The 27,039-nt window shown below is 44.7% G+C and overlaps 1 protein-coding gene across 2 annotated transcripts in view; it reads left to right on the top strand.

Annotated features, from left to right (window-relative positions):
• The window catches only part of LOC121586735 (ankyrin repeat and IBR domain-containing protein 1), a 64,484-nt gene that overhangs the window by 4,040 nt on the left and 33,405 nt on the right, over positions 1–27,039 (top strand). The window contains exons 1-6 of one of the 2 annotated variants that reach the window (XM_041903681.1): positions 4,679–4,761; positions 5,458–5,736; positions 14,504–14,804; positions 20,307–20,483; positions 21,135–21,252; positions 25,848–26,056. In XM_041903681.1, the coding sequence (XP_041759615.1) occupies positions 5,549–5,736; positions 14,504–14,804; positions 20,307–20,483; positions 21,135–21,252; positions 25,848–26,056 (993 nt within the window). In that variant the 5' untranslated portion in view covers positions 4,679–4,761; positions 5,458–5,548. Of the gene's footprint in view, positions 1–4,678; positions 4,762–5,457; positions 5,737–14,503; positions 14,805–20,306; positions 20,484–21,134; positions 21,253–25,847; positions 26,057–27,039 lie in introns of those variants that run through there. The other variant, XM_041903680.1, reaches the window with a different exon arrangement.

Raw genomic sequence — 27,039 nt, 5'->3', positions numbered from 1 at the left:
CACCACCTTTGGTATGATGTTCTTACTGTGGAATGCAGAGTTTGGTTTTCGCCAGGCATTACTGGAAACATGTCGTCCAAAAAGTTATACTTTTGAATCATCTATCCATAGAACGTTCTTCCAAGAGTCTTGATGATCATCCAGGTGCTTTTTGGCAAACAAGTCAACTTTTTGGATGAGATGGGTCCCATTATGCCTGGCGTAAACCAAACACTGCATTCCACAGTAAGAACATCATACCAAAGGTCAAGCATGGTGGTGGTGGTGTGATGGTTCTGGTCAGTGTCACGGGAGGAAAGGAGAGAGCAGGTCCCTGCTCCCTCCGCTGAGACTGACCATCAGATGCAGGTAGGCCTACCCTACCATCAGTCCAGTAAAATGAAAAAGCAAATAATGTTAACGGATCTATTTTATTATCAAAGCTCGAGTTTTGAAATATAATATGGTCTGAGAAGAACAATATTGGTAAGCTAGGCATATAGCCAATATGCTGTGATAATGTATTAGGCCTACTGCAAAAACTGTTTTTATTAGGTTAATGTTGCATAGGCGTACATATTTTAAGTAAGAAGCTGAGCGGTAGATCTCGGCTTGATTTTTGACTCCGAAAGTGATCTTGACTCAGAAAAGGTTGGTGACCACTGGCATAGGGTATGGTGTTTCCACTGTGACGATTAGAACTTATCCAAACCAAAAGCCGTGGATAGATGGCAGCATTCACGGAAAACTGAAAGCACAAACCTCCGGATTTAACCACGGCAAGGTGATTGGGAACATGGACGAGTACAAACAGTTCAGCTATGCCCGCCGTAAGGCAATCAAACAGGCAGAACGTCACTACAGAGACAAAGTGGAGTCATAATTCAACAGCTCAGACATGAGATGTATGTGGCCGGGTATCCAGACTATCATGGATTATAAAGGGAAAACCAGCCATGTCGCAGACACTGATGCCTTGCTTCCGGACAAGCAAAACACCTTCTTCGCCTGCTTTGATGAAAACACAGTGCCGCCGACTCGGGTCACTGCCGCTGATGAGGACTGTGAGCTTTCGTTCTCAGTGGCCGACGTGAGTAAGACATTTTAACCATGTTAACCCTCGCAAGGCTGCCGGCCTCAGAGCTAGCTGGCTGGAGTGTTGACGGACATATTCAATCTCTCCCTATCCCAGTCTGTTGTCCCGACTTGCTTCAAGATGTCCACCGTTGTTCCTGTACCCAAGAAAGCTATGGTAACTGAACTAAATGACTATCGCCCCGTAGCACTCACTTCTGCTAGTTAAGGTTCATATCACCTCCACCTTACCAAACACCCTAGACCCACTAACATTTGCATACCGCCCCAACAGATCCACGGATTACACAATCGCCATCGCACCGTGCAATGCCATATAGCTATGTAAGAATGCTGTTCATTGACTGCAGCTCAGCCTTCAACACCATAGTGCCCTCCAAGCTCATCACTAAGCTTGGGACCCTGGGTCTGAACCCAGCCCTGTGGAACTGGACCCTGGACTTCCTGACGGGGCAACCCCAGGTGGTGAAGGTAGGCAACGACACCTCCACTACGCTGATCCTCAACACAGGGGCCCCACAAGTGTGCGTGCTCAGCCCCCTCCTGTACTCCCTGTTCACCCATGACTGCGTGGCCACGCACACCTCCAACTAAATCATCAAGTTTGCAGATGACACAACAGTAGTAGGCCTGATTACCAACAACGATGAGACAGCCTACAGGGAGGAGGTGAAGGCCCTGGCAGAGTGGTGCCAGGAAAATAACCTCTCCCTCAATGTCAACAAAATGAAGGGGCTGATCATGGACTTCAGGAGACAGCAGAGGCAGCATGCCCCCATCCACATCGACAGTGCTGCAGTGGAGAGGGTGAAAAGCTTCAAGTTGCTTGGCGTGCACATCACTGACAACCTGAAATGATCCATCCACACAGACAGTGTGGTGAAGAAGGCGCAACAATGTCTCTTCAACCTCAGGAGGTTGCAGAAATTCTTCTTGGCTCCTAAGACCCTCACAAACTTCTACATACGCACTATTGAGAGCATCCTGTTGGGCTGTATCACCGCATGGTATGGCAACTGCACTGTCCGAAAGCGCAGGGCTCTTCGGGTGGTGCGGTCGGCCCAACGCATCCCTGGGGGCACACTGCGTGTCCTCCAGGACATCTACAGCACCCGGTGTCACAGGAAGGCCAAGAAGATCATCAAGGACCTCAGCCACCCGAGCCACGGCCTGTTCACCCCACTATCTTCTAGAAGGTGGAGACAGTACAGGTGCATCAAAGCTGGGACCGAGAGACTGAAAAACAGCTTCTATCTCAAGGCCATCAGACTGTTAAATAGTCACAACTAGCCGGCCTCAGCCCAGTGCCCTGCCCTGAACTTTAGTCACTGTTACTAGCCGGTTATCACCCGGTACTCAACCCTGCACCTTAGAGACTGCTTCCCTATGTACAAAGTCATTGAACACTGGTCCCTTGAATAATGTTTTACCAATAACACCCATTCAAACATCTTCCATCCTGCTTTATAGGAATCCATCCAGTCCCGTGTAGCTCAGTTGGTAGAGCATGGCGCTTGCAACGCCAGTATGTCGCTCTGGATAAGAGCGTCTGCTAAATGACTAAAATGTAAATGTAAAAATATTATGACAAGAACAGCTCAAATAAGCAAAGAGAAACGACAGTCCATCATTACTTGAAGACATGAAGGTCAGTTAATCTGGAAAATTTCAAGAACTTTAAAAGTTTCTTCAAGTGCAGTCGCAAAAACCATCAAGCGCTATGATGAAACTGGCTCTCATGAGGACTGCCACAAGAAAGGAAGACCCAGAGTTACCTCTGCTGCAGAGGATAAGTTCATTAGAGTTAACTGCACCTCAGATTGCAGCCCAAATAAATGCTTCACAGAGTTCAAGTAACACATCTCAACATCAACTGTTCAGAGGAGACTGCGTGAATCAGGCCTTCATGGTCGAATTGCTGCAAAGAAACCACTACTAAAGGACACCAATAAGAAGAAGAGACTGAGACTGACTTGAGCCAAGAAACACAAGCAATTGACATTAGACCGGTGGAAATCTGTCCTTTGGTCTGATGAGTCCAAATTTGCAGTTTTGTACTGCTCCTACGGCCGCTTCTACAGTGCCTTGCAAAAGTATTCATCCCCCTTGGCGTTTTTCCTATTTTGTTGCCTTACAACCTGGAATTCAAATGGATTTTTGGGGGGTTTGTATCATTTGATTTACACAACATGCCTACCACTTTGAAGATGCAAAATCTGGCCTACGTCCTCTGGTCTTGTCCTCTGTGACGATCTAAACTCATTTGGGATGCAGAAGGTCCTATGGTCCTGTCCTCTGTGACGATCTAAACTCATTTGGGATGCAGAAGGTCCTATGGTCCTGTCCTCTGTGAAGTTCTAAACTCATTTGGGATGCAGAAGGTCCTCTGGTCCTGTCCTCCTGTGAAGACCTAAACTCATTTGGGATCACATTATACTTTATTGATACCCAAGGGGAAAATGAGTTTGTTATCAAAACAGCCCCAACAGGTCACACAATAAAACCGTCAAAAACAATCAAGACAATCACATTGAATATGTGGAGGCTGAGCCAAATAAACAAACATTTTGTAACGTGCCCAGGAAGAGTTGCAAATTAAAACAATTTGGTGGTTTGTCACATGAATTCCCAAACGTTAGCTAGTAGCATGTTTTGTAATTTGTACTGCTGAGTGGAGTTGAGGTTTTAATACAGTCTGTGCCTTTGTAAGACGTGACAATATAGTCCTAGTCTACACTGGGTACATGTCTTTGTAATCTATTACAATACACACTTGGTACTGACTCATACAGTCTATGTCTGGGTACTGACTCATACAGTCTATGTCTGGGTACTGACTCATAAAGTCTGTCTGGGTACTGACTCATACAGTCTGTCTGGGTACTGACTCATACAGTCTATGTCTGGGTACCGTCTCATACAGTCGATGTCTGTGTACCGACTCATACAGTCTATGTCTGTGTACCGACTCATACAGTCTATGTCTGGGTACCATCTCATACAGTCTATGTCTGGGTACCGACTCATACAGTCTGTCTGGGTACCGAGTCATACAGTCTGTCTGGGTACTGTCTCATACAGTCTGTCTGGGTACTGTCTCATACAGTCTATGTCTGGGTACTGTCTCATACAGTCTATGTCTGGATACTGTCTCATACAGTCTGTCTGGGTACTGTAGAGATGTCCCTATTGTGAGTAGAGCAGGATGGTAGTAGGAGCATGTCCGTCTCCACTGCCCTGTGCCTGTGTACCCACATCGACATATGGCATCGGTGGAGTCCAAGTCCACAATGGGTCTTATGGTTAGTCCCAAATGGCGCCCTATTCCCTATGTAGTGCGCTACTTTTGACCAGGACCCAAAGGGCTCTGGTTAAAAGTAGTGCACTACATAGGGAATAGGGTTCAATTTGGGCCTGGGCCCTGATCTCAGAGTGAGGACAGTTGGCAGAGTGAAGCAGGAAGCCCCTGGTGATACTAGAGGAAGTCTTGTCTCTCTCTCTTTCTCCCCATGAGATGAGCTGGCACGGTGAGCCAGTCAGAAAATAGCATTAGCCCTAGCAGGACAACAAGGTGCATGCGTGGAAACGGGACTTGTGTGGAAATCAGACTCTTCCCCTCAGTTAGTGGTTTTGTGGTTTGGACTTGCAGTTACCCAGTTAGGCTACTCTTCTCCTGTTTTATTGTTGGTAAGTAGGGTGGTTTTGTAGGATTCTATGATTTTATATTTGTTGTCAATTGAAAAGCTTTTATTGTTAGGAATTCTAGGATAAACCAGAATGACAGTTGAAATTTGAAAGTCTTAGGTTAACCAGAAAAATGTCTTTAGCTATGTTTGGCATGACACATCCTGTTGTTGTGTCTTGTTGAAATCTGGGTTGTGTTCGGTAGGGAACAATGTTGTGGAATGTTCAGACAGAAATATAGCATAGAGCATACGTACCTCTCTGAGTAAAGGAATCATGTAGATTAAAGGAATGTTATTCAATGCATTGCACCTTCCTAAATGATATTCAATACATTGTACCCTCCTAAATGTTATTCAATGCATTGCACCCTCCTAAATGTTATTCAATGCATTGCACCCTCCTAAATGAAATTCAATGCATCGCACCCTCCTAAATGTTATTCAATGCATTGCACCCTCCTAAATGTTATTCAATGCATTGCACCCTCCTAAATGTTATTCAATGCATTGCACCCTCCTAAATGTTATTCAATGCATTGCACCCTCCTAAATGTTATTCAATGCATTGCACCCTCCTAAAGGTTATTCAATGCATTGCACCCTCCTAAATGCGAGCATGATGTATTGTTATGGTCTGATGGAACTAGCTGTATTTCTTTGGCTGTAATTTCATCTCTATCCTCTCTGCTCTCCTTAGGAGCTCCAGTATGCTGTCCTTCTGCACTTGGACAGGTTGAATATCACCAAACACCTTCAGGTTGAAGCTCCTGCTGGAATCTGAGGTGGCGATGGGGAACACAGCCACCAAGTTCCGCAAGGCTCTGATCAATGGTGACGAGGGTCTGGCCTATCAGCTGTATGAGGGTAGCCCCCAGTTTAAAGAGAGTCTGGACCCCAACACCTCGTATGGCGAACCCTACCAGCATAACACTCCTCTCCACTACGCCACCAGGCACGCCATGACACGAATCATCAGGTGAGGACATGACGGATACATGCCCCTTTCAAATATCTGACCCTCTGGCCCATCTAACTGTATGAAGTCATCTGAAATTGGGAGTCAATTAAATGTGTAATAACCAGAAATATGAAAACTGTGGAAAGAACCTGAATAAATATATATTGAACGAAGAAGCTAAAAACGTACGTCCCTCGGTTATAGCAAGGTTTCCCCACGTGATTTTATTTGCCCCCCCAAGTTTTCGGAGCAAAAAAATAAAATAATATACACTACTGTTCAAAAGTTTGGGGTCACTTAGAAATGTCCTTGTTTTCGAAAGAAAAGCAATTTTTTTGTCCACTAAAATAACATCAAATTGATCAGAAATACAGTGTAGACATTGTTCATGTTGTAAATGGCTATTGTAGCTGGAAACGGCTGATTTTTTATGGAATATCTACATAGGCGTACAGAGGCCCATTATCAGCAACCATCAGGCCTGTGTTCCAATGGCACGTTGTGTTTGCTAATCCAAGTTTATCATTTTAAAAGGCTAATTGATCATTAGAAAACCCTTTTGCAATTATATTAGCACAGCTGAAAACTATTGTGCTGATTAAAGAAGCAATAAAACTGGCCTTCTTGAGACTAGTTGAGTATCTGGAGCATCAGCAATTGTGGGTTCGATTACAGACTCAAAATGGCCAGAACCAAATAACTTTATTCTGAAACTCGTCAGTCTATTCTTGTTCTGAGAAATGAAGGCTGTTCCATGCGAGAAATTGCCAAGAAACTGAAGATCTCATACAACGCTGTGTACTACTCCCTTCACAGAACAGCGCAAACAGGCTCTAACCAGAATAGAAAGAGGAGTGGGAGGCCCCGGTGCACAACTGAGCAAGAGGACAAATACATTAGTGTCTAGTTTGAGAAACAGATGCCTCACAGGTCCTCAACTGGCAGCTTCATTAAATAGTACCCACAAAACACCAGTCTCAACGTCAACAGTGAAGAGGCGACTCTCAGCCATATCTCAGACTGCCCATCTTAATCTTTTGAAGCTGCCAGTTGAGGACCTGTGAGGCATCTGTTTCTCAAACTAGACAGACCTCCAGGCTGTGTAAGGGCTATTTTACCAAAAAGGAGAGCGATGGAGTGCTGCATCAGATGACCTGGCCTCCACAATCCCCCGACCTCAACACAATTGAGATGGTTTGGGATGAGTCGGACTGCAGAGTGAAGGAAAAGCAGCCAACAAGTGCTCAGCATATGTGGGAACTACTTCAAGACTGTTGGAAAAGCAATCCAGGTGAAGCTAGTTGAGAGAATGCCAAGAGTGTGCAAAGCTGTCATCAAGGCAAAGGGTGGCTATTTGAAGAATCAAAAATAAAAAACACTTTTTTGGTTACTTCATGATTCGATATGTGTTATTTCATAGTTTTGATGTCTTCACTATTATTCTACATTGTAGAAAATAGTAAAAATAAAGCAAAACCCTTGGATGAGTAGGTGTTCTAAAACTTTTAACTGGTAGTGTATAAATATATTTTGTTGTTGTTGGTGTTAGATATAAAAGACTAGATGTTGGAACATTGCTGCAGGGCCTTGCTTCCATTCAGCCACAAGCATTAGTGAGGTCGGGCACTGATGTTGGGCGATTAGGCCTGGCTCGCAATCAGTGTTCCAATTCATGCCAAAGGTGTTCGATGGGGTTGAGGTCAGGGCTCTGGCAGGTCAGTCAAGTTCTTCCACACCGATCTCACAAACCATTTCTGTATGGACCTCACTTTGTGCAGGGGGGCATTGTCATGCTGAAACAGGAAAGGGCCTTCTTCAAACTGTTGCCACAAAGTTGGAAGCACAGAATCATTTAGAATGTCATTGTATGCTGTAACATTAAGATTTCCCTTCACTGGAACTAAGGGGCCTAGCCCGAACCATGAAAAATACCATTATTCCTCCTCCACCAAACTTTACAGTTGGCACTATGCATTAGGGCAGGTAGCGTTCTACTGGCATCCACCAAACCCAGATTATTAGTCGGACTGCCAGATGGTGAAGCGTGATTCATCACTCCAGAGAACACATTTCCAATACTCCAGAGTCCAATGGCGGCGAGCTTTACACCACTCCAGCCGACGCTTGGCATTGCGCATGGTGATCTTAGGCTTGTGTGCGGCTGCTTGGCCATGGAAACCCATTTCATGAAGCTCCCAACGAACAGTTCTAGTGCTGACGTTGATTCCAAAGGCAGTTTGGAACTCGGTAGTGAGTGTTGCAACCAAGGACAGACAATTTTTACGCGCTTCAGCACTCGGGCGGTCTCAATCTGTGAGCTTGTGTGGCCTACCACTTTGCGGCTGAGCTATTGTTGCTCCTAGACGTTTCCACTTAGCAATAACAGCACTTACAGTTGACCGGGGCAGCTCTAGCAGGGCAGAAATTTGACGAACTGAAAGGTGGCATCCTATGATGGTGCCACGTTGAAAGTCACTGAGCTCTTCAGTAAGGCCATTCTACAGCCAATGTTTGTCTATGGAGATTGCATGGCTGTGTGCTCGATTTTATACACCTGTCAGCAACGGGTGTGGCTGAAATAACTGAATCCACTAATTTGAAGTGGTGTCCACATACCTTTGGCCATGTCGTCAAATATTACATCCGCTCAAGAAAAAAACGACCGGCGGCTGAATCTAGTTTATGATCCTTGGGTTATAGCATAGATACCCAGGATGCTCACTGGTGAGTGTTCCCACAGTTTTGTTGTGCAACATTACGTTTTGACCTGAAGGTCTTCGTCTGGACCCAGCAACAAACAGCTTGTTTGGTTTCACCGCTAATTCAATGTATTACATTTACATTTTAGTCATTTAGCAGACGCTCTTATCCAGAGCGACTTACAGTTAGTGAGTGCATACATTTTTTATTTTTATTTTTTCATACTGGCCCCCCGTGGGAATGAAACCCACAACCCTGGCGTTGCAAGCGCCATGCTCTACCAACTGAGCTACACGGGGCCCTGGTTATTCACATCCTCTCTGGTTATTCATCTAACCGTTTGTTTAACCTTTATTTATCCAGCAACAGCAAGTCAGTTGACAAAGTAGTATTTAGGCTACAGTTATGACTTGGAAATTAAATTCAGTAGATTTCTATTATCCCCAAAGGGCAAAATGGTGTCAGTGAGTTGCACACAAACGAAGCACAGACAGACAAACATGCTATTTAAAATGTGATTGAATTGAGCAGTTAGTTTAAAGATGACTTGATGGGGATGGCTTCCCCTTTATATTCAATGGCTTTTCAAGTGGAGTTATTCACCACTACCTTTTAGCTGTATGTAGCCTATGTGGTAGCAGCTACTCCCCTGCTCTCTGTGTCCAGGATGGGGAGAGTGTTGTGTGTCTCTGTGGTCCTTCTCAGTGTGCTCTGCCCCATCTGCCCCTGCTAGGAACCATCTGTTAGACACACACAGGAATGCAAAACACCCTGAGACTGAGCTACAAGCCTCCTTCACTCTCTAACACTATACTTACTATAGCAGGGCACCAATTCCTATAAAGCCAGGGTGGTGTTCATTAGGCACCAAACAGAAGAAATCCTACTGAAACAGGAAGTGACTACCTGGACTGCAGGGTTCCACTACTAGCACTAGTCTCTAACACTAGGGCCCTGTTACAATACTTTAGAAATGCGTCCTTCCTTCCTTGTTGCATTGAGCTAAGCACAGATCTATAAATAATTGGACAGGGTGGAAGCGAAGTTACCACCATACTACTTCTACCAACCCAGCCAGTTCAGATATGTGATTGTTTCAAAGGAGGAAGGAAGCACGCTAATAATTTCTGAAGGATTCCAACAGGATGTAGTTCTATAGCAGGGCACCAGTTTCTATAAAGGTAGTACTTAGCTCTATACATTCTATGAAGGTTTAATTGGGCATGATAGTCTGTGTGTGTATTTCTCTAGGGCAACTTGCAGGGAACTACATTGACCGGAGACACCATTTTTCCTGCTTCTTCATCATACTGTCATTTACTTAGGATGTGTCTCAAATGGCTTCCTATCCCCTATGTAGTGCACTGCTTTTGACCAGGGGCCTACATATACAGACTTGGTGTTATTGTCTGGACCTGTCAGAGTAGCTGTGTACTCCTGCTTCAGTACTCTTGAGTTCATCACACGCTCAGAGGGAAATCTATTCTATGCTGTTATTGGTAATCAATTGTTGGCCATCAGTACAAGTGGCCGTGGTCCTTTGTAACCTTGTGGTTGGTTTGGCTGTGGACATGTGGTGTTCTAGACCACAGAGAGGATAAATGAGTCAAACTGTTAAAGTCAGATAAGACTGTTTTTCATCGTAACAACAGCGGAGTTGACAGTAGCCCCTGGGCTAACCATTAGTGTAGAGAACAACCAACCATCGTGTCTGGAAACTGTTCCCACCAGACTACTGCTCTGCTGGCCATTCCTGCCAATTCTATGAAGGCATCATTACCCCTCTGTTTGCTTGAAGACAACGTTAATTTGCTTTGACTCTTGTGCTCCATAGGCCTACATGTGCATTTGCGGGGCACAACAAAAAAGAAACCAAGCCAAGCATCACGCAGTTCTTCTCCCTAAATTCCCTTTCCACTCTGTCTCACTCACTCAGTTGCGTTCCATCCGCTCCCTCTACACACACGTCCTGAGTGCGCACACAAGCTCCCGTTAGTCCTACAGAAATAAATGCCTATTAAAAACGTATCTAACTGATTGTATACACAAGCTACATTTCTTGCCAAATGACGACAGTTTTATCACAAATTCAAAATGGACTGGTTGATTGAAGTAGGGCAATATGTGTTCCAACAACGAGCTGCAGTTTTGGAATAATTGCGTTCAGTCTGTTATCCGCTTAGGCTACCTTGCGAACTGCTAGTGCCATTTAGAATTGGTTAGCCTAGGGCTAGGCTATAACCCCCTTAACATACACAGGTTAGTTAGCCTAGGGCTAGGCTATAACCCCCTTAACATAGACAGGTTAGTTAGCCTAGGGCTAGGCTATAACCACCTTAACATAGACAGGTTATTTAGCCTAGGGCTAGGCTATAACCCCCTTAACATAGACATGTTAGTTAGCCTAGGGCTAGGATATAACCCCCTTAACATAGACAGGTTAGTTAGCCTAGTGCTAGGCTATAACCCCCTTAACATACACAGGTTAGTTAGCCTAGGGCTAGGCTATAACCCCCCCTAAACATAGAAAGGTTCTACACTGAAAATATGCAAAAACCTTATTTTGATAAATACAGAGCGAATTTTCATCAGAATCATTAAGCCTTACTCACCAAACAGATGTTGTGGCCGTAATTCATCACCATGCAGTGTTCAACGTGGAATAGTCCATTTAGAAAATTCCAGAACAGGCAGAATAAACAAAATTGAACGTCCTATATATCGAAAAGTTTTGGAACCCTGAAATTGTTTTTATTTCAACTTTTCAAATTTAGCCCTGTTTCAAACAAGGTAATGCCATTGCAAAGCCGTAGGCTTCTACAAGCAAGCACCACTGCTGAGGTTACTACCTTTTTGAAGATTGTGTTCCACAATATAATGTAACTAGTTGATATTATGGTTTCAATAAGTCAATCTTAAACGGCACTTGTTTTTTTTATTGACTGAATGTGTACATTGCCTTCAGAAAGTATTCATGCCCCTGGACTTATTCCACATTTTGTTGTTACAGCCTGAATTCAAAATGGATTCAATAGAAATACCCATCATGACAGTGAAAACATGTTTTTGCAAATTTATTGAAAATGAAAACTTAAATATCAAATTTATTCACACCCCTGAGTCAATACTTTGTAGAAGCACCCTTTGGCAGAGATTACAGCTGTGAGTATTTCTGTCTCTAAGAGCTTTCCACACCTGGATTGTGCAAAATTTGCCCATTATTCTTTTTCAAAATTCTTCACACTCTGTAAAATTGGTTGTTGATCCTTGCTAGACAACCATTTTCAGGTCTTGCCATAGACTTTTAAATAGATTTAAGTCAAAACTAACTCGGCCACACAGGAACATTCACTGTCTTCTTGGTAAGCAATCTCCAGTGTAGATTTGGCTTTGTGTTTTAGGTTATTGTCCTGCTGAAAGGTGAATTTAATCTCTGTGTCTGGCGGAAAGCAGAGTGAACCAGGTTTTCCTCTAGGATTTTGCCTGTGATTAGCTCCATTGCGTTTCTTTTTCATCCTGAAAAACTCCTTAGTCCTTAACGATGACAAGCATACCCATAAAATTATGCAACCACCACTGTGCTTGAAAATATGGAGAGTGGTACTCAATAATGTGTTGTATTGGACTTGCCCCAAACATAACACTTTGTATTCAGGACAAAAAGTTAATTGCTTTGCCACATTTTTGCAGTATTACTTTAGTGCCTTGTTGCAAACAGGATGCATGTTTTTGAATATTTTTTATTCTGTACAGGCTTCCTTCTTTTCACTCTGTCAATAAGGTTAGTATTGTGGAGTAACTACAATGTTGTTGATTCATCCTCAGTTTTCTCCTATCACAGCCATTAAACTCTGTAACTGTAACTCTGGACTCCCGAGTGGCGCAGTGGTCTAAAGCACTGCATCACAGTGCTAGCTGTGTCACTAGAGATCCTGGTTCGAATCCAGGCTCTGTCGTAGCCGGCCGCGACCGGGAGACCCATGGGGTGGCGCACAATTGGCACAGCGTTGTCCAGGGTAGGGGAGGGAATGGCTGGCAGGGATGTAGCTCAGTTGGTAGAGCATGGCGTTTGCAACGTTTGGTTCGTTTCCCACGGGGGGTATAAAAAATAATGTATGCACTAACTGTAAGTCGCTCTGGATAAGAGCGTCTGCTAAATGACTAAAATGTAAATGTAAAATGTTTTAAAGTCACCATGGGGCTCATGGTGAAATCCCTGAGCGGTTTCCTTCCTCTCCGGCAGCTGAGTTAGGAAGAATGCCTGTATCTTTGTAGTGACTGGGTTTATTGATACACCATCCAAAGTGTAATTAATAACTTCACCATGCTCAAAGGTATATTCAATATCTGCTTTTTTTTTTTACCCATCTACTGTACCAGTAGGTACCTTTCTTTGCGAGGCAATGGAAAAGCTCCCTGGTCTTTGTGGTTGAATCTGTGCTTGAAATTGCAACTTATTGTGGGACTTGTTAAGCAAAGTTTTACTCCTGAGCTTATTTAGGCTGGCAATAACAAAGGGGTTGAATACTTATTTACTCGAGACATTTCAGCTTTTCATTTTTAATTAATTTCAAAAATTCCACTTCGACATTATGGGGTATTGTGTGCAGGCCAGTGACAAAAAATCTCAGTTAACACAACAAAATGTGGAAAAAGTCAAGGGGTGTGAATACTTTCTGAAGGCACTGTATATATGGTGCAATTTAGCAATTATGATTTGTTATCTGTAATGGTTATGATAAATTAGTCATTGTTGCGGACTGTTGGCATATAGGCCTGTTTCTGGCTTTGTGTTTTAAAAATATATTAGTTTTTTTATTTGAGTACTCAAGTTCAATATAATTAGTGGCAGATCCTAAGAAAAATAGTTGTGTTCTGTTCATAAATATGGTTAGAATTTTTTTTTTTTTTTTTATCATGTAAAATGTTTTATTATATAATTTTTTTAAGAGAATTGCACCCCCACTTTCAGACAGTCAGGCGCTCATGATGTAGGGCAACCCCCGAAGGGACTCTTCTTATCAACTGTATGCAAGAATTTCATGTGTTCTCTTAGGAATCCAACCCCCATTGTCTCACCTCTGAGAAGCAGAGGTTCCATCCTGTAGGTCTGATATGAGGTTAACTTTACAGTAATACTATTGGTCAACAACTCAGATTTTAAATCCAAACAACTCGGATGTTATAAAGGGTCTTAGAATCATTGTTCTTTCTCTTATGTTCCTGACTTGGTGTGGTGAGAAACCTACATTCTTTCGTTCTCTCTCCCATGAACTATGGTCCATGACTCAAGCCATGGTTTCTTTGTCTCTCTCTCTCTCTCTCTCTCTCTCTCTCTCTGACCATGCTTATAATAATGTCTTGTAATGCTTGTTAATGCTTTGTAACTTAAGCTTTATGCCTTGAATGTGAATCCATTAATTTGACAAAGTAATTAAATACACTTGTATTTAGAATTCCATTCAGACATTTCTTCATTGCCTACTACTGTAACTCAATAGTGTTCTTGCATATTGCTAATTATCTTTATGGTGTCATAAACATTTTAATAGGCTAATTGCTTAGTCTTATTTCGAGTCTCATGTGAGGTATAAATAGTATACTGTATATACACATATCAAATATTACTTCACTACAGTAAAATAGTCTGATGTACTCACTAAGTACTAGTACTTAAAGGGATAGTTCGGGATTTCCCCAGAGTGTGATGAACTCGTAGAGACCATTTTTATGTCACTGCATCCAGTATGAAGGAAGTTAGAGGTAGTTTCGCGAGCCAATGCAAACTAGCGTTAGCGCATTGACTGGAAGTCTACAGGAACAGCTAGTATGTTAGCTGTTCCCATAGACTTCAAGTCATTGCGCAAACGCTAGTTATCAATTTTGCTAACACTACTTCCTTCAACCTGAACGCAGAGACATAAAAATGGTTTTCACGAGTTCATCTGAATCTGGGCAAGTAGACATAGGGGCCCCATTGCCAAAATCCCGAAGTATCCCTTTAAGGATGACTGTGAAATGTCAAAAGGGTCTTATTAGTACCAACTAAACCATGTCCCTTCTTCCTCTTCTCCTCTCCTTCCAGGTCGTTTCTCTTCAGTAAGGACGGCAACCCCAACAAGCGTAACGCTCACAATGAGACGTCCCTCCATCTCCTCTGTATGGGCCCCCAGATCCTAATGGGGGAGGGGGCTCTGCAGCCGCGGCTGGCCCGGCCCGAGCTGGACGAGATGAAGAGGGCCGAGTGTCTCCAGATCATCCTGAAATGGACCGGAGCCAAGCTGGACCAGGGAGAGTATGAGAACGCTGATGTCAACGCTACTGATAACAAGAAGAATACATCGCTGCACTACGCAGCCGCCTCAGGGATGAAGAAGTGTGTAGAGGTGCGAACCCCTAATCCTTTAGACACTTCCCATAAGACCTACCTCATAGGCACTTCTTCCCTAAAGCCCCTTTCCCCTAGGCCAGGGCTCTCCAACCCTGTTCCAGGAGAACTGCCCTCCTGTAGGTTTTCGCTCCAACCCCAGTTGTAACTAACCTGATTTCAGTTTAAAAAACAGCTACATATTAGAATCATGTGTGGGTTGGAGTGAACCTATAGGACGGTAGCTCTCCAGGAACAGGGTTGGAGTTAAACCTACAGGATGGTAGCTCTCCAGGAACAGGGTTGCAGGGAACCTATAGGATGGTCGCTCTCCAGAAACAGGGTTGGAGTGAACCTACAGGACGGTAGCTCTCCAGGAACAGGGTTGGAGTGAACCTATAGGACGGTATCTCTCCAGGAACAGGGTTGGAGTGAACCTATAGGATGGTAGCTCCAGGAACAGGGTTGGAGTGAACCTATAGGATGGTAGCTCTCCAGGAACAGGGTTGGAGTTAAACCTATAGGACAGTATCTCTCCAGGAACAGGGTTGGAGTGAACCTATAGGATGGTAGCTCCAGGAACAGGGTTGGAGTGAACCTATAGGATGGTAGCTCTCCAGGAACAGGGTTTGAGTGAACCTATAGGACGGTAGCTCTCCAGGAACAGGGTTGCAGGGAACCTATAGGACGGTAGCTCTCCAGAAACAGGGTTGGAGTGAACCTACAGGACGGTAGCTCTCCAGGAACAGGGTTGGAGTGAACCTATAGGACGGTAGCTCTCCAGGAACAGGGTTGGAGTTAAACCTATAGGACAGTATCTCTCCAGGAACAGGGTTGGAGTGAACCTATAGGATGGTAGCTCCAGGAACAGGGTTGGAGTGAACCTATATGATGGTAGCTCTCCAGGAACAGGGTTGGAGTGAACCTATAGGACGGTAGCTCTCCAGGAACAGGGTTGCAGGGAACCTATAGGATGGTAGCTCTCCAGAAACAGGGTTGGAGTGAACCTACAGGACGGTAGCTCTCCAGGAACAGGGTTGGAGTGAATCTATAGGATGGTAGCTTTCCAGGAACAGGGTTGGAGTGAACCTATAGGATGGTATCTCTCCAGGAACAGGGTTGGAGTGAACCTATAGGATGGTAGCTCCAGGAACAGGGTTGGAGTGAACCTATAGGATGGTAGCTCTCCAGGAACAGGGTTGGAGTGAACCTATAGGACGGTAGCTCTCCAGGAACAGGGTTGCAGGGAACCTATAGGATGGTAGCTCTCCAGAAACAGGGTTGGAGTGAACCTATAGGATGGTAGCTCTCCAGGAACAGGGTTGGAGTTAAACCTATAGGACGGTATCTCTCCAGGAACAGGGTTGGAGTGAACCTATAGGATGGTAGCTCCAGGAACAGGGTTGGAGTGAACCTATATGATGGTAGCTCTCCAGGAACAGGGTTGGAGTGAACCTATAGGACGGTATCTCTCCAGGAACAGGGTTGGAGTGAACCTATAGGATGGTAGCTCCAGGAACAGGGTTGGAGTGAACCTATAGGATGGTAGCTCTCCAGGAACAGGGTTGGAGTGAATCTATAGGATGGTAGCTTTCCAGGAACAGGGTTGGAGTGAACCTATAGGACGGTATCTCTCCAGGAACAGGGTTGGAGTGAACCTATAGGATGGTAGCTCCAGGAACAGGGTTGGAGTGAACCTATATGATGGTAGCTCTCCAGGAACAGGGTTGGAGTGAACCTATAGGACGGTAGCTCTCCAGGAACAGGGTTGCAGGGAACCTATAGGATGGTAGCTCTCCAGAAACAGGGTTGGAGTGAACCTACAGGACGGTAGCTCTCCAGGAACAGGGTTGGAGTGAATCTATAGGATGGTAGCTTTCCAGGAACAGGGTTGGAGTGAACCTATAGGACGGTATCTCTCCAGGAACAGGGTTGGAGTGAACCTATAGGATGGTAGCTCCAGGAACAGGGTTGGAGTGAACCTATATGATGGTAGCTCTCCAGGAACAGGGTTGGAGTGAACCTATAGGACGGTAGCTCTCCAGGAACAGGGTTGCAGGGAACCTATAGGATGGTAGCTCTCCAGAAACAGGGTTGGAGTGAACCTACAGGACGGTAGCTCTCCAGGAACAGGGTTGGAGTGAATCTATAGGATGGTAGCTCCAGGAACAGGGTTGGAGTGAACCTGAACAGGGTTGGAGGGAACCTATAGGACGGTAGCTCTCCAGGAACATGGTTGCAGGGAACCTATAGGATGGTAGCTCTCCAGAAACAGGGTTGGAGTGAACCTATAGGACGGTAGCTCTCCAGGAACAGGGTTGCAGGGAACCTATAGGACGGTAACTCTCCAGAAACAGGGTTGGAGTGAACCTACAGGACGGTAGCTCTCCAGGAACAGGGTTGGAGTGAACTTATAGGACGGTAGCTCTCCAGGAACAGGGTTGGAGTTAAACCTATAGGACGGTATCTCTCCAGGAACAGGGTTGGAGTGAACCTATAGGATGGTAGCTCCAGGAACAGGGTTGGAGTGAACCTGAACAGGGTTGGAGTGAACCTATAGGACGGTAGCTCTCCAGGAACATGGTTGCAGGGAACCTATAGGATGGTAGCTCTCCAGAAACAGGGTTGGAGTGAACCTATAGGACGGTAGCTCTCCAGGAACAGGGTTGGAGTGAATCTATAGGATGGTAGCTCCAGGAACAGGGGTAGAATGAACCTATATGATGGTAGCTCTCCAGGAACAGGGTTGGAGTGAACCTATAGGACGGTAGCTCTCCAGGAACAGGGTTGCAGGGAACCTATAGGATGGTAGCTCTCCAGAAACAGGGTTGGGGTGAACCTATATGATGGTAGCTCTCCAGGAACAGGGTTGGAGTGAACCTATAGGATGGTAGCTCTCCAGGAACAGGGTTGGAGTGAACCTATAGGACGGTAGCTCTCCAGGAACAGGGTTAAAGGGAACCTATAGGACGGTAACTCTCCAGAAACAGGGTTGGAGTGAACCTACAGGACGGTAGCTCTCCAGGAACAGGGTTGGAGTGAACCTATAGGACGGTAGCTCTCCAGGAACAGGGTTGGAGTTAAACCTATAGGACGGTATCTCTCCAGGAACAGGGTTGGAGTGAATCTATAGGATGGTAGCTTTCCAGGAACAGGGTTGGAGTGAACCTATAGGATGGTAGCTCTCCAGAAACAGGGTTGGAGAGCCCTGCCCTAGGCACTTCTGTAGATCTGATTTCACAACAAGGAAAATCTGTCTTGTCGATTATCTTCGAACATCCCATATACAGTGGGGAAAAAAAGTATTTAGTCAGCCACCAATTGTGCAAGTTCTCCCACTTAAAAAGATGAGAGAGGCCTGTAATTTTCATCATAGGTACACGTCAACTATGACAGACAAATTGAGATTTTTTTTCTCCAGAAAATCACATTGTAGGATTTTTAATGAATTTATTTGCAAATTATGGCGGAAAATATGTATTTGGTCACCTACAAACAAGCAAGATTTCTGGCTCTCACAGACCTGTAACTTCTTCTTTAAGAGGCTCCTCTGTCCTCCACTCGTTACCTGTATTAATGGCACCTGTTTGAACTTATCAGTATAAAAGACACCTGTCCACAACCTTAAACAGTCACACTCCAAACTCCACTGTGGCCAAGACCAAAGAGCTGTCAAAGGACACCAGAAACAAAATTATAGACCTGCACCAGGCTGGGAAGACTGAATCTGCAATAGGTAAGCAGCTTGGTTTGAAGAAATCAACTTTGGGAGCAATTATTAGGCAATGGAAGACATACAAGACCACTGATAATCTCCCTCGATCTGGGGCTCCACGCAAGATCTCACCCCGTGGGGTCAAAATGATCACAAGAACGGTGAGCAAAAATCCCAGAACCACACGGGGGGACCTAGTGAATGACCTGCAGAGAGCTGGGACCAAAGTAACAAAGCCTACCATCAGTAACACACTACGCCGCCAGGGACTCAAATCCTGCAGTGCCAGACGTGTCCCCCCTGCTTAAGCCAGTACATGTCCAGGCCCGTCTGAAGTTTGCTAGAGTGCATTTGGATGATCCAGAAGAGGATTGGGAGAATGTCATATGGTCAGATGAAATCAAAATATAACTTTTTGGTAAAAACTCAACTCGTCGTGTTTGGAGGACAAAGAATGCTGAGTTGCATCCGAAGAACACCATACCTACTGTGAAGCATGGGGGTGGAAACATCATGCTTTGGGGCTGTTTTTCTGCAAAGGGACCAGGACGACTGATCCGTGTAAAGGAAAGAATGAATGGGGCCATGTATCGTGAGATTTTGAGTGAAAACCTCCTTCCATCAGCAAGGGCATTGAAGATGAAACGTGGCTGGGTCTTTCAGCATGACAATGATCCCAAACACACCGCCCGGGCAACGAAGGAGTGGCTTCGTAAGAAGCATTTCAAGGTCCTGGAGTGGCCTAGCCAGTCTCCAGATCTCAACCCCATAGAAAATCTTTGGAGGGAGTTGAAAGTCTGTGTTGCCCTAGCGACAGCCCCAAAACATCACTGCTCTAGAGGAGATCTGCATGGAGGAATGGGCCAAAATACCAGCAACAGTGTTTGAAAACCTTGTGAAGACTTACAGAAAACGTTTGACCTGTGTCATTGCCAACAAAGGGTATATAACAAAGTATTGAGAAACTTTTGTTATTGACCAAATACTTATTTTCCACCATAATTTGCAAATAAATTCATAAAAAATCCTACAATGTGATTTTCTGGATTTTTTTTCTCCTTTTGTCTGTCATAGTTCACGTGTACCTGTGATGAAAATTACAGGCCTCTCTCATCTTTTTAAGTGGGAGAACTTGCACAATTGGTGGCTGACTAAATACTTTTTTCCCCCACTGTACAGGTAACTGCCAAAATTAATGAAACACTAAATGAGGGATACAAAGTGTATTGAAAGCAGGTGCTTCCACACAGGTGTGGTTCCTGAGTTAATTAAGCTATTAACATCCCATCATGCTTAGGGTCATGTATAAAAATGCTGGGCAGGCCATTATTTTGACTACCATGGCTATCCCCCCATAGGATGACAATGCCCCCATCCACAGGACATGTGTGATCATTGAATGGTTTGATGAGCATGAATACGATGTAAACCATATGCCATGGCCGTCTGTCACCAGATCTCAACCCAATTGAGAGATTCTGGAGTGGCGCCTGAGACAGTGTTTTCCACCACCATCAACAAAACACCAAATTATGGAATTTCTCGTGGAAGAATGGTGTCGCATCCCTCCAATAGAGTTCCAGACACTTGTAGAATCTATGCCAAGGCTCATATGAAGCTGTTCTGGCTCGTGGTGGCCCAACGCTCTATTAAGACACTTTATGTTGGTGTTTCCTTTATTTTGGCAGTTACCTGTGAACAGTGACTCTCCTCTGCCTCTAGATCCTAGTGAAGAGAAACCCACCTGTTTGACTATTCTCTCTTTCCAATAAATGCCATGTCTCTCCTCTCTCTGTCCTCTTCTAGATTCTAGTGAAGAGGGAAGCGGACCTGTTTGCAGAAAATGAGGACCGTGAGACGCCGTGTGACTGTGCAGAGAAGCAGCACCACCAGGAGCTGGCCCTCAGCCTGGAGTCTCAGATGGTCTTCAGCCTGGCCCCAGAGGGCATAGAGGCAGAGTACGCTGCTCTGGATCACAGAGAGGTAGGCTAGATACTAGATATCCCTACTGTAGAGAGATACTGTAGTGTAGTTACCCCACCATGTCTTCAGTCTGGCCTCAGGGGACATAGAGGCAGAGTACGCTGCTCTGGAACACAGAGATGTAGGCTAGATACTAGATATCCCTACTGTAGAGAGATACTGTTGTGTAGTTACCCCACCATGTCTTCAGTCTGGCCTCAGGGGACATAGAGGCAGAGTACGCTGCTCTGAAACACAGAGGAATTCAGACCCAACCAAGGTCATCTCCAGTGCAACATAGCAAAAGGTATTTTGCAATACTGGGGACTGTCTTTGAATACAGTCCAGTGTTGTTGTAGGAATGCGCTGACCACTTGAACAGCGAGGCGGAACCGTCAGCTGGGCTATTGGCCACACTACAGAAACATTATCACGGTTATAGTCCCATGCATGTGACTGCCCTGTTCTCTCTCTCTCGTTCTCTCTCTCTCGCTCTCTCGCTCTCTCACGCTCTCTCTCGCTCTCACGCTCTCTCTCGCTCACTCTCACTCTCTCTCTCTCTCTCTCTCTCTCTCTCTCTCTCTCTCTCTCTCTCTCTCTCTCTCTCTCTCTCTCTCTCTCTCTCTCTCTCTCTCTCTCTCTCTCCCTCTCTCTGTCTCTCTCTCCCTCCAGCTATACGAGGGCCTGAGGCCTCAGGAGCTGCGTCGTCTGAAGGACATGCTGATAGTGGAGACAGCAGACATGCTGCAGGCCCCTCTCTTTACTGCTGAGGCTCTGCTCAGAGCACATGGTATGGACTACACGCCACACACACACACACACACACACACAGCTAAACTGTTCAGAGCTGAAATGACATGTGAATAGGGGACTGAGAGAAGCCTATATGAATAGGGGACTGGGAGAAGCCTATATGAATAGGGGACTGGGAGAAGCCTATATGAATAGGGGACTGGGAGAAGCCTATATGAATAGGGGACTGGGAGAAGCCTATATGAATAGGGGACTGGGAGAAGCCTATATGAATAGGGGACTGGGAGAAGCCTATATGAATAGCGGACTGGGAGAAGCCTATATGAATAGGGGACTGGGAGAATCCTATATGAATAGGGGACTGGGAGAAGCCTATATGAATAGGGGACTGGGAGAAGCCTATATGAATAGGGGACTGGGAGAAGCCTATATGAATAGGGGACTGGGAGAATCCTATATGAATAGGGGACTGGGAGAAGCCTATATGAATAGGGGACTGGGAGAAGCCTATATGAATAGGGGACTGGGAGAATCCTATATGAATAGGGGACTGAGAGAATCCTATATGAATAGGGGACTGAGAGAATCCTATATGAATAGGGGACTGCTAAACTGTTCAGAGCTGAACTGACGTGTGATAGTAAAGACATTTGAATGATGCTATTATTATTCTGTACTTTAGGGAATCCCGCTTCATTTGATCAGATACGCTGGTCTCACTCAATTTTTATCACTGAGCTAAATTTCCTTTACAACCATGTAAGGAATGTCACTTATCAAAGCCTTAAGGACAAAGCTCAGGTCTCTCACTTGCTATAATGTCCCTCTCGTGTTGTATTATAGACAAGGTTTAATTCTATGGGAATAGAGGAAACACCAGAATGATCCTGAAGGAGATCATATAGAGGCTGAAGTATATGACTGAGGATGCATCCCATAATGCTTCCCTATTCCTTATATAAAGTGCATTCGGAAAGTATTCAGACCCCTTCACTTTTTCCACATTTTGTTACGTTACAGCCTTATTCTAAAATTGATTAAATATTTTTTCCCCCCTCATCAATCTACACACAATAACCCATAATGACAAAGCGAAAACACGTTTTTAGACATTTTTGTAAATGTATTAAAAATAAAAAAACAGATACATGATTTACATAAGTATTCAGACCCTTTGCTATGAGACTCGAAATTGAGCTCCGGTGCATCCTGTTTCCATTGATCATCCCTGAGATGTTTCTACAACTTGATTGGAGTCCACCTGTGGTAAGTTCAATTGATTGGACATGATTTGGAAATGTTTACATACACCTTAGCCAAATACATTTAAATTCAGTTTTTCACAATTCCTGACATTTAATCCTAGTAAAAATGTCCTGTTTTAGGTCAGTTAGGATCACCACTTTATTTTAAGTATATGAAATGTCAGAATAATAGTAGAGAGAGTGATTTATTTCAGCTTTTATTTCTTTCCATCACATTTCCAGTGGGTCAGAAGTTTACATACACTCAATTATTATTTGGTAGCATTGCCTTTAAATTGTTTAACTTGGGTCAAACGTTTCGGGTAGCCTTCCACAAGCTTCCCACAATTAGTTGGGTCAATTTTGGCCCATTCCTCCTGACAGAGCTGGTGTAACTGAGTCAGGTTTGTAGGCCTCCTTGCTCGCACACGCTTTTTCAGTTCTGCCCACACATTTTCTATAGGATTGAGGTCAGGGCTTTGTGATGGCCACTCCAATACCTTGACTTCGTTGTCCTTAAGCCATTTTGCCACAACTTTGGAAGTATGCTTGGGGTCATTGTCCATTTTGAAGACCCATTTGCGACCAAGCTTTAACTTCCTGACTGATGTCTTGAGATGTTGCTTCAATATATCCACATAATTTTCCTTCCTCATGATGCCATCTATTTTGTGAAGTGCACCAGTCCCCCCCACAGCATGATGCTGCCACCTCCGTGCTTCACGGTTGGGATGGTGTTCTTCGGCTTGCAAGCCTTCCTCTTTTTCCTCCAAACATAACGATGGTCATTATGGCCAAACAGTTCTATTTTTGTTTCATCAGACCAGAGGACATTTCTCCAAAAAGTACGGTCTTTGTCCCCATGTGCAGTTGCAAACCATAGTCTGTCTTTTTTATGGAGGTTTTGGAGCAGTGGCTTCTTCCTTGCTGAGCGGCCTTTCAGGTTATGTCGATATAAGACTCGTTTTATTGTGGATATAGATATTTTTGTACCTGTTTCCTCCAGCATCTTCACAAGGTCCTTTGCTATTGTTCTGGGATTGATTTGCACTTTTCGCACCAAAGTACGTTCATCTCTAGGAGACAGAACGCGTCTCCTTCCTGAGCGGTATGACGGCTGCGTGGTCCCATGGTGTTTATACTTGCGTACTATTGTTTGTACAGATTATTGTGGTACCTTAAGGCGTTTGGAAATTGCTCCCAAGGTTGAACCAGACTTGTGGATGTCTACACATTTTTTTTCGGAGGTCTTGGCTGATTTCCTTTGATTTTCCCATGATGTCAAGCAAAGAGGCACTGAGTTTGAAGGTAGGCCTTGAAATACATCCACAGGTACACCTCCAATTGACTCAAATGATGTCAATTAGCCAATCAGAAGCTTCTAAAGCCATAACATCATTTTCTGGAATTTTCCAAGCTGTTTAAAGGCACAGTCAACTTAGTGTATTTAAACTTCTGACCCACTGGAATTGTGATACAGTGAATTATAAGTGAAATAATCTGTATGTAAACAATTGCTGGAAAAATTACTTGTGTCATGCATAAAGTAGATGTCCTAACCGACTTGCCAAAACTATAATTTGTTAACAAGAAGTTTGTGGAGTGGTTGAGGAACGAATTTTAATGACTCCAACCTAAGTGTATGTAAACTTCCGACTTCAACTGTATATGGTCCCACAGTTGACAGTGCATGTCAGAGCAAAAACCAAGCCATGAGATCGAAGGAATTGTCAGTAGAGCTCCGAGACAGGATTGTGTCGAGGCACAGATCTGGGGAAGGGTAACAAAACATTTCTGCAGCATTGAAGGTCCCCAAGAACACAGTGGCCTCCATCATTCTTAAATGGGAGAAGTTTGGAACCACCAAGACTCTTCCTAGAGCTGGCCTGACAAACTGAGCAATTGGGGGAGAAGGGCCTTGGTCAGGGAGGTGACCAAGAACCCGATGGTCACTCTGACAGAGCTCCAGACTTCCTCTGTGGAGATGGGAGAACCTTACAGAAGGACAACTATCTCTGCAGCACTCCACCAATCAGGCCTTTGTGGTAGAGAGGCCAGACGGAAGCCACTTCTCAGTAAAAGGCACATGGAGTTTGCCAAAAGGCACCTAAAGACTCATGAGAAACAAGATTTTCTGGTTTGATGAAACCAAGATTGAACTCTTTGGCCTGAATGCTAGCGTCACGTCTGGAGGAAACCTGGCACCATCCCTACGGTGAAGCATGGTGGTGGCAGCATCATGCTGTGGGGATGTTTTTCAGAGGCAGGGACTGGGAGACTAGTCAGGATCAAGGGAAAGATGAACGGCGCTAAATACAGAGATATCCTTGATAAAAACCTGCTCCAGAGCGCTCAGGACCTCAGACTGGGGAGAAGGATCACCTTCCAACAGGACAACGACTCTAAGCACACAGCCAAGACAACGCAGGAGTGGCTTCGGGACAAGTCTCTGAATGTCCTTGAGTGGCCCAGCCAGAGCTCAGACTTGAACCCAATCGAACATCTCTGGAGAGACCTGAAAATAGCTGTGCAGCGGCGCTCCCCATCTAACCTGACAGAGCTTAAGAGGATCTGCAGAGAAGAATGGGAGAAACTCCCCAAATACAGGTGTGACAAGCTTGTAGTGTCATACCCAAGAAGACTCAAGGCTGTAATTGCTGCCAAAGGTGCTTCAACAAAGTACTGAGTAAAGGGTCTGAATACATGTAAATGTGATATTTCAGTTTTTAATACATTTCTAAACATTTCTAAAAACCAGTTTTTGCTTTGTCTATATGGGGTATTGTGTGTAGATTGATAAGGGGAAAAAAACAATTTAATCAATTTTAGAGTAAGGTTGTAATGTAACAAAATGTGAAAAAAGTAAAGGGGTCGAAATACTTGCTGGACAGGACGCCAGTCTATCGTAGGGCCCATAGGGCTCTGGTTCAAAGAAGTGCACTGTGTAGGGAATAGGGTGCCATTCAGACACATCCAGAGAGTTTCTAAGAAAGGCTGGTTGTGGCTTCTGACTGCATTATGTGTCCTGTGGTGCAGAATAGAATACCCAGAAACACCATGAAAGAAAGATGTTTGAAATCAGGTTCTTCCCATTGTCCTCCAGGAGAGGCAGAACATGTTGTCATTCTCCTTGTACCTTAGTTTGAAAGAGAGTAGTGAGAGAGAGGATTATTTTTCCTTTACAGACAAAAGGCTAGAGTAAATGATTTGAGTTTCTTGTATAAGAAAGGTCTGGTATGCCCTAAATTGCAGGTGCTGACCAGATTGTCTGTTGCTACTGTGCCACAGATTGGGACCTAGAGAACCTGCTGGAGTATTTGGTTGAGAGGATAGCTTTAAGACTGAAAGGGTATTACCTAACTAGTGTTTTCTATCTCTCCTGCTATAGACTGGGACAGAGAGAAGCTGTTGGAGGCCTGGATGTCTAATTCTGAGGAGTGCTGCCAACGGTCTGGGGTCCACATGCCCAGTGCTCCCCCTAGTGGGTACAACGCCTGGGACACCCTGCCCTCCCCTCGTACCCCCAGGACCACCCGCTCTTCCATCACCTCCCCCGACGAGATCAGCCTCACCCCCGGGGACGATGATAGAACACTGGTGAGGGCAGGAAGCATAGAGAAAAGAGGAGACACGCACATACACACACACACACACACACACAGATACAGGCGCATACACACACACACACACACACACACACACACACACACACACACACACACACTGGTGCTTATAGATCATTCATCCAGTCAAAGACAGCTCAATAGTGTGAAGGGGCTTCCCTTCCTATGTTATCTCTGGTGAAATGAATTTATTGAAACTGAAAACCTATTGAATTCCAAACCTTTCATGTGTCAGAGACAAGGAAAGGAAGCCCTGAGACAGTATGACTAAAATGTAAATGTATTGAGACTTACTCCCAGTATCATGTCAGAGACAAGGAAAGGAAGCCATGAGACAGTATTGAGACTTACTCCCAGTATCATGTCAGTGACAAGGAAAGGAAGCCATGAGACAGTATTGAGACGTACTCCCAGTATCATGTGTCAGAGACAAGGAAAGGAAGCCATGAGGCAGTATTGAGACTTACTCCCAGTATCATGTCAGAGACAAGGAAAGGAAGCCATGAGACAGTATTGAGACTTACTCCCAGTATCATGTGTCAGAGACAAGGAAAGGAAGCCATGAGACAGTATTGAGACTTACTCCCAGTATCATGTCAGAGACAAGGAAAGGAAGCCATGATACGGTATTGAGACTTACTCCCAGTATCATGTCAGATACAAGGAAAGGAAGCCATGAGACAGTATTGAGACTTACTTCCAGTATCATGTGTCAGAGACAAGGAAAGGAAGGCATGAGACAGTATTGAGACACTCCCAGTATCATGTGTCAGAGACAAGGAAAAAAAGCCATAAAACAGTATTGAGACTTACTCCCAGTATCATATGTCAGAGACAAGGAAAGGAAGCCATGAGACAGTATTGAGACTTACTCCCAGTATCATGTCAGAGACAAGGAAAGGAAGCCATGATACGGTATTGAGACTTACTCCCAGTATCATGTCAGATACAAGGAAA

The sequence above is a fragment of the Coregonus clupeaformis genome, unplaced genomic scaffold (genome assembly GCF_020615455.1).
Source record: "Coregonus clupeaformis isolate EN_2021a unplaced genomic scaffold, ASM2061545v1 scaf0222, whole genome shotgun sequence".
NCBI classification, from domain to species: domain Eukaryota; kingdom Metazoa; phylum Chordata; class Actinopteri; order Salmoniformes; family Salmonidae; genus Coregonus; species Coregonus clupeaformis.
This window is presented reverse-complemented; position numbering and strand designations above follow the sequence as displayed.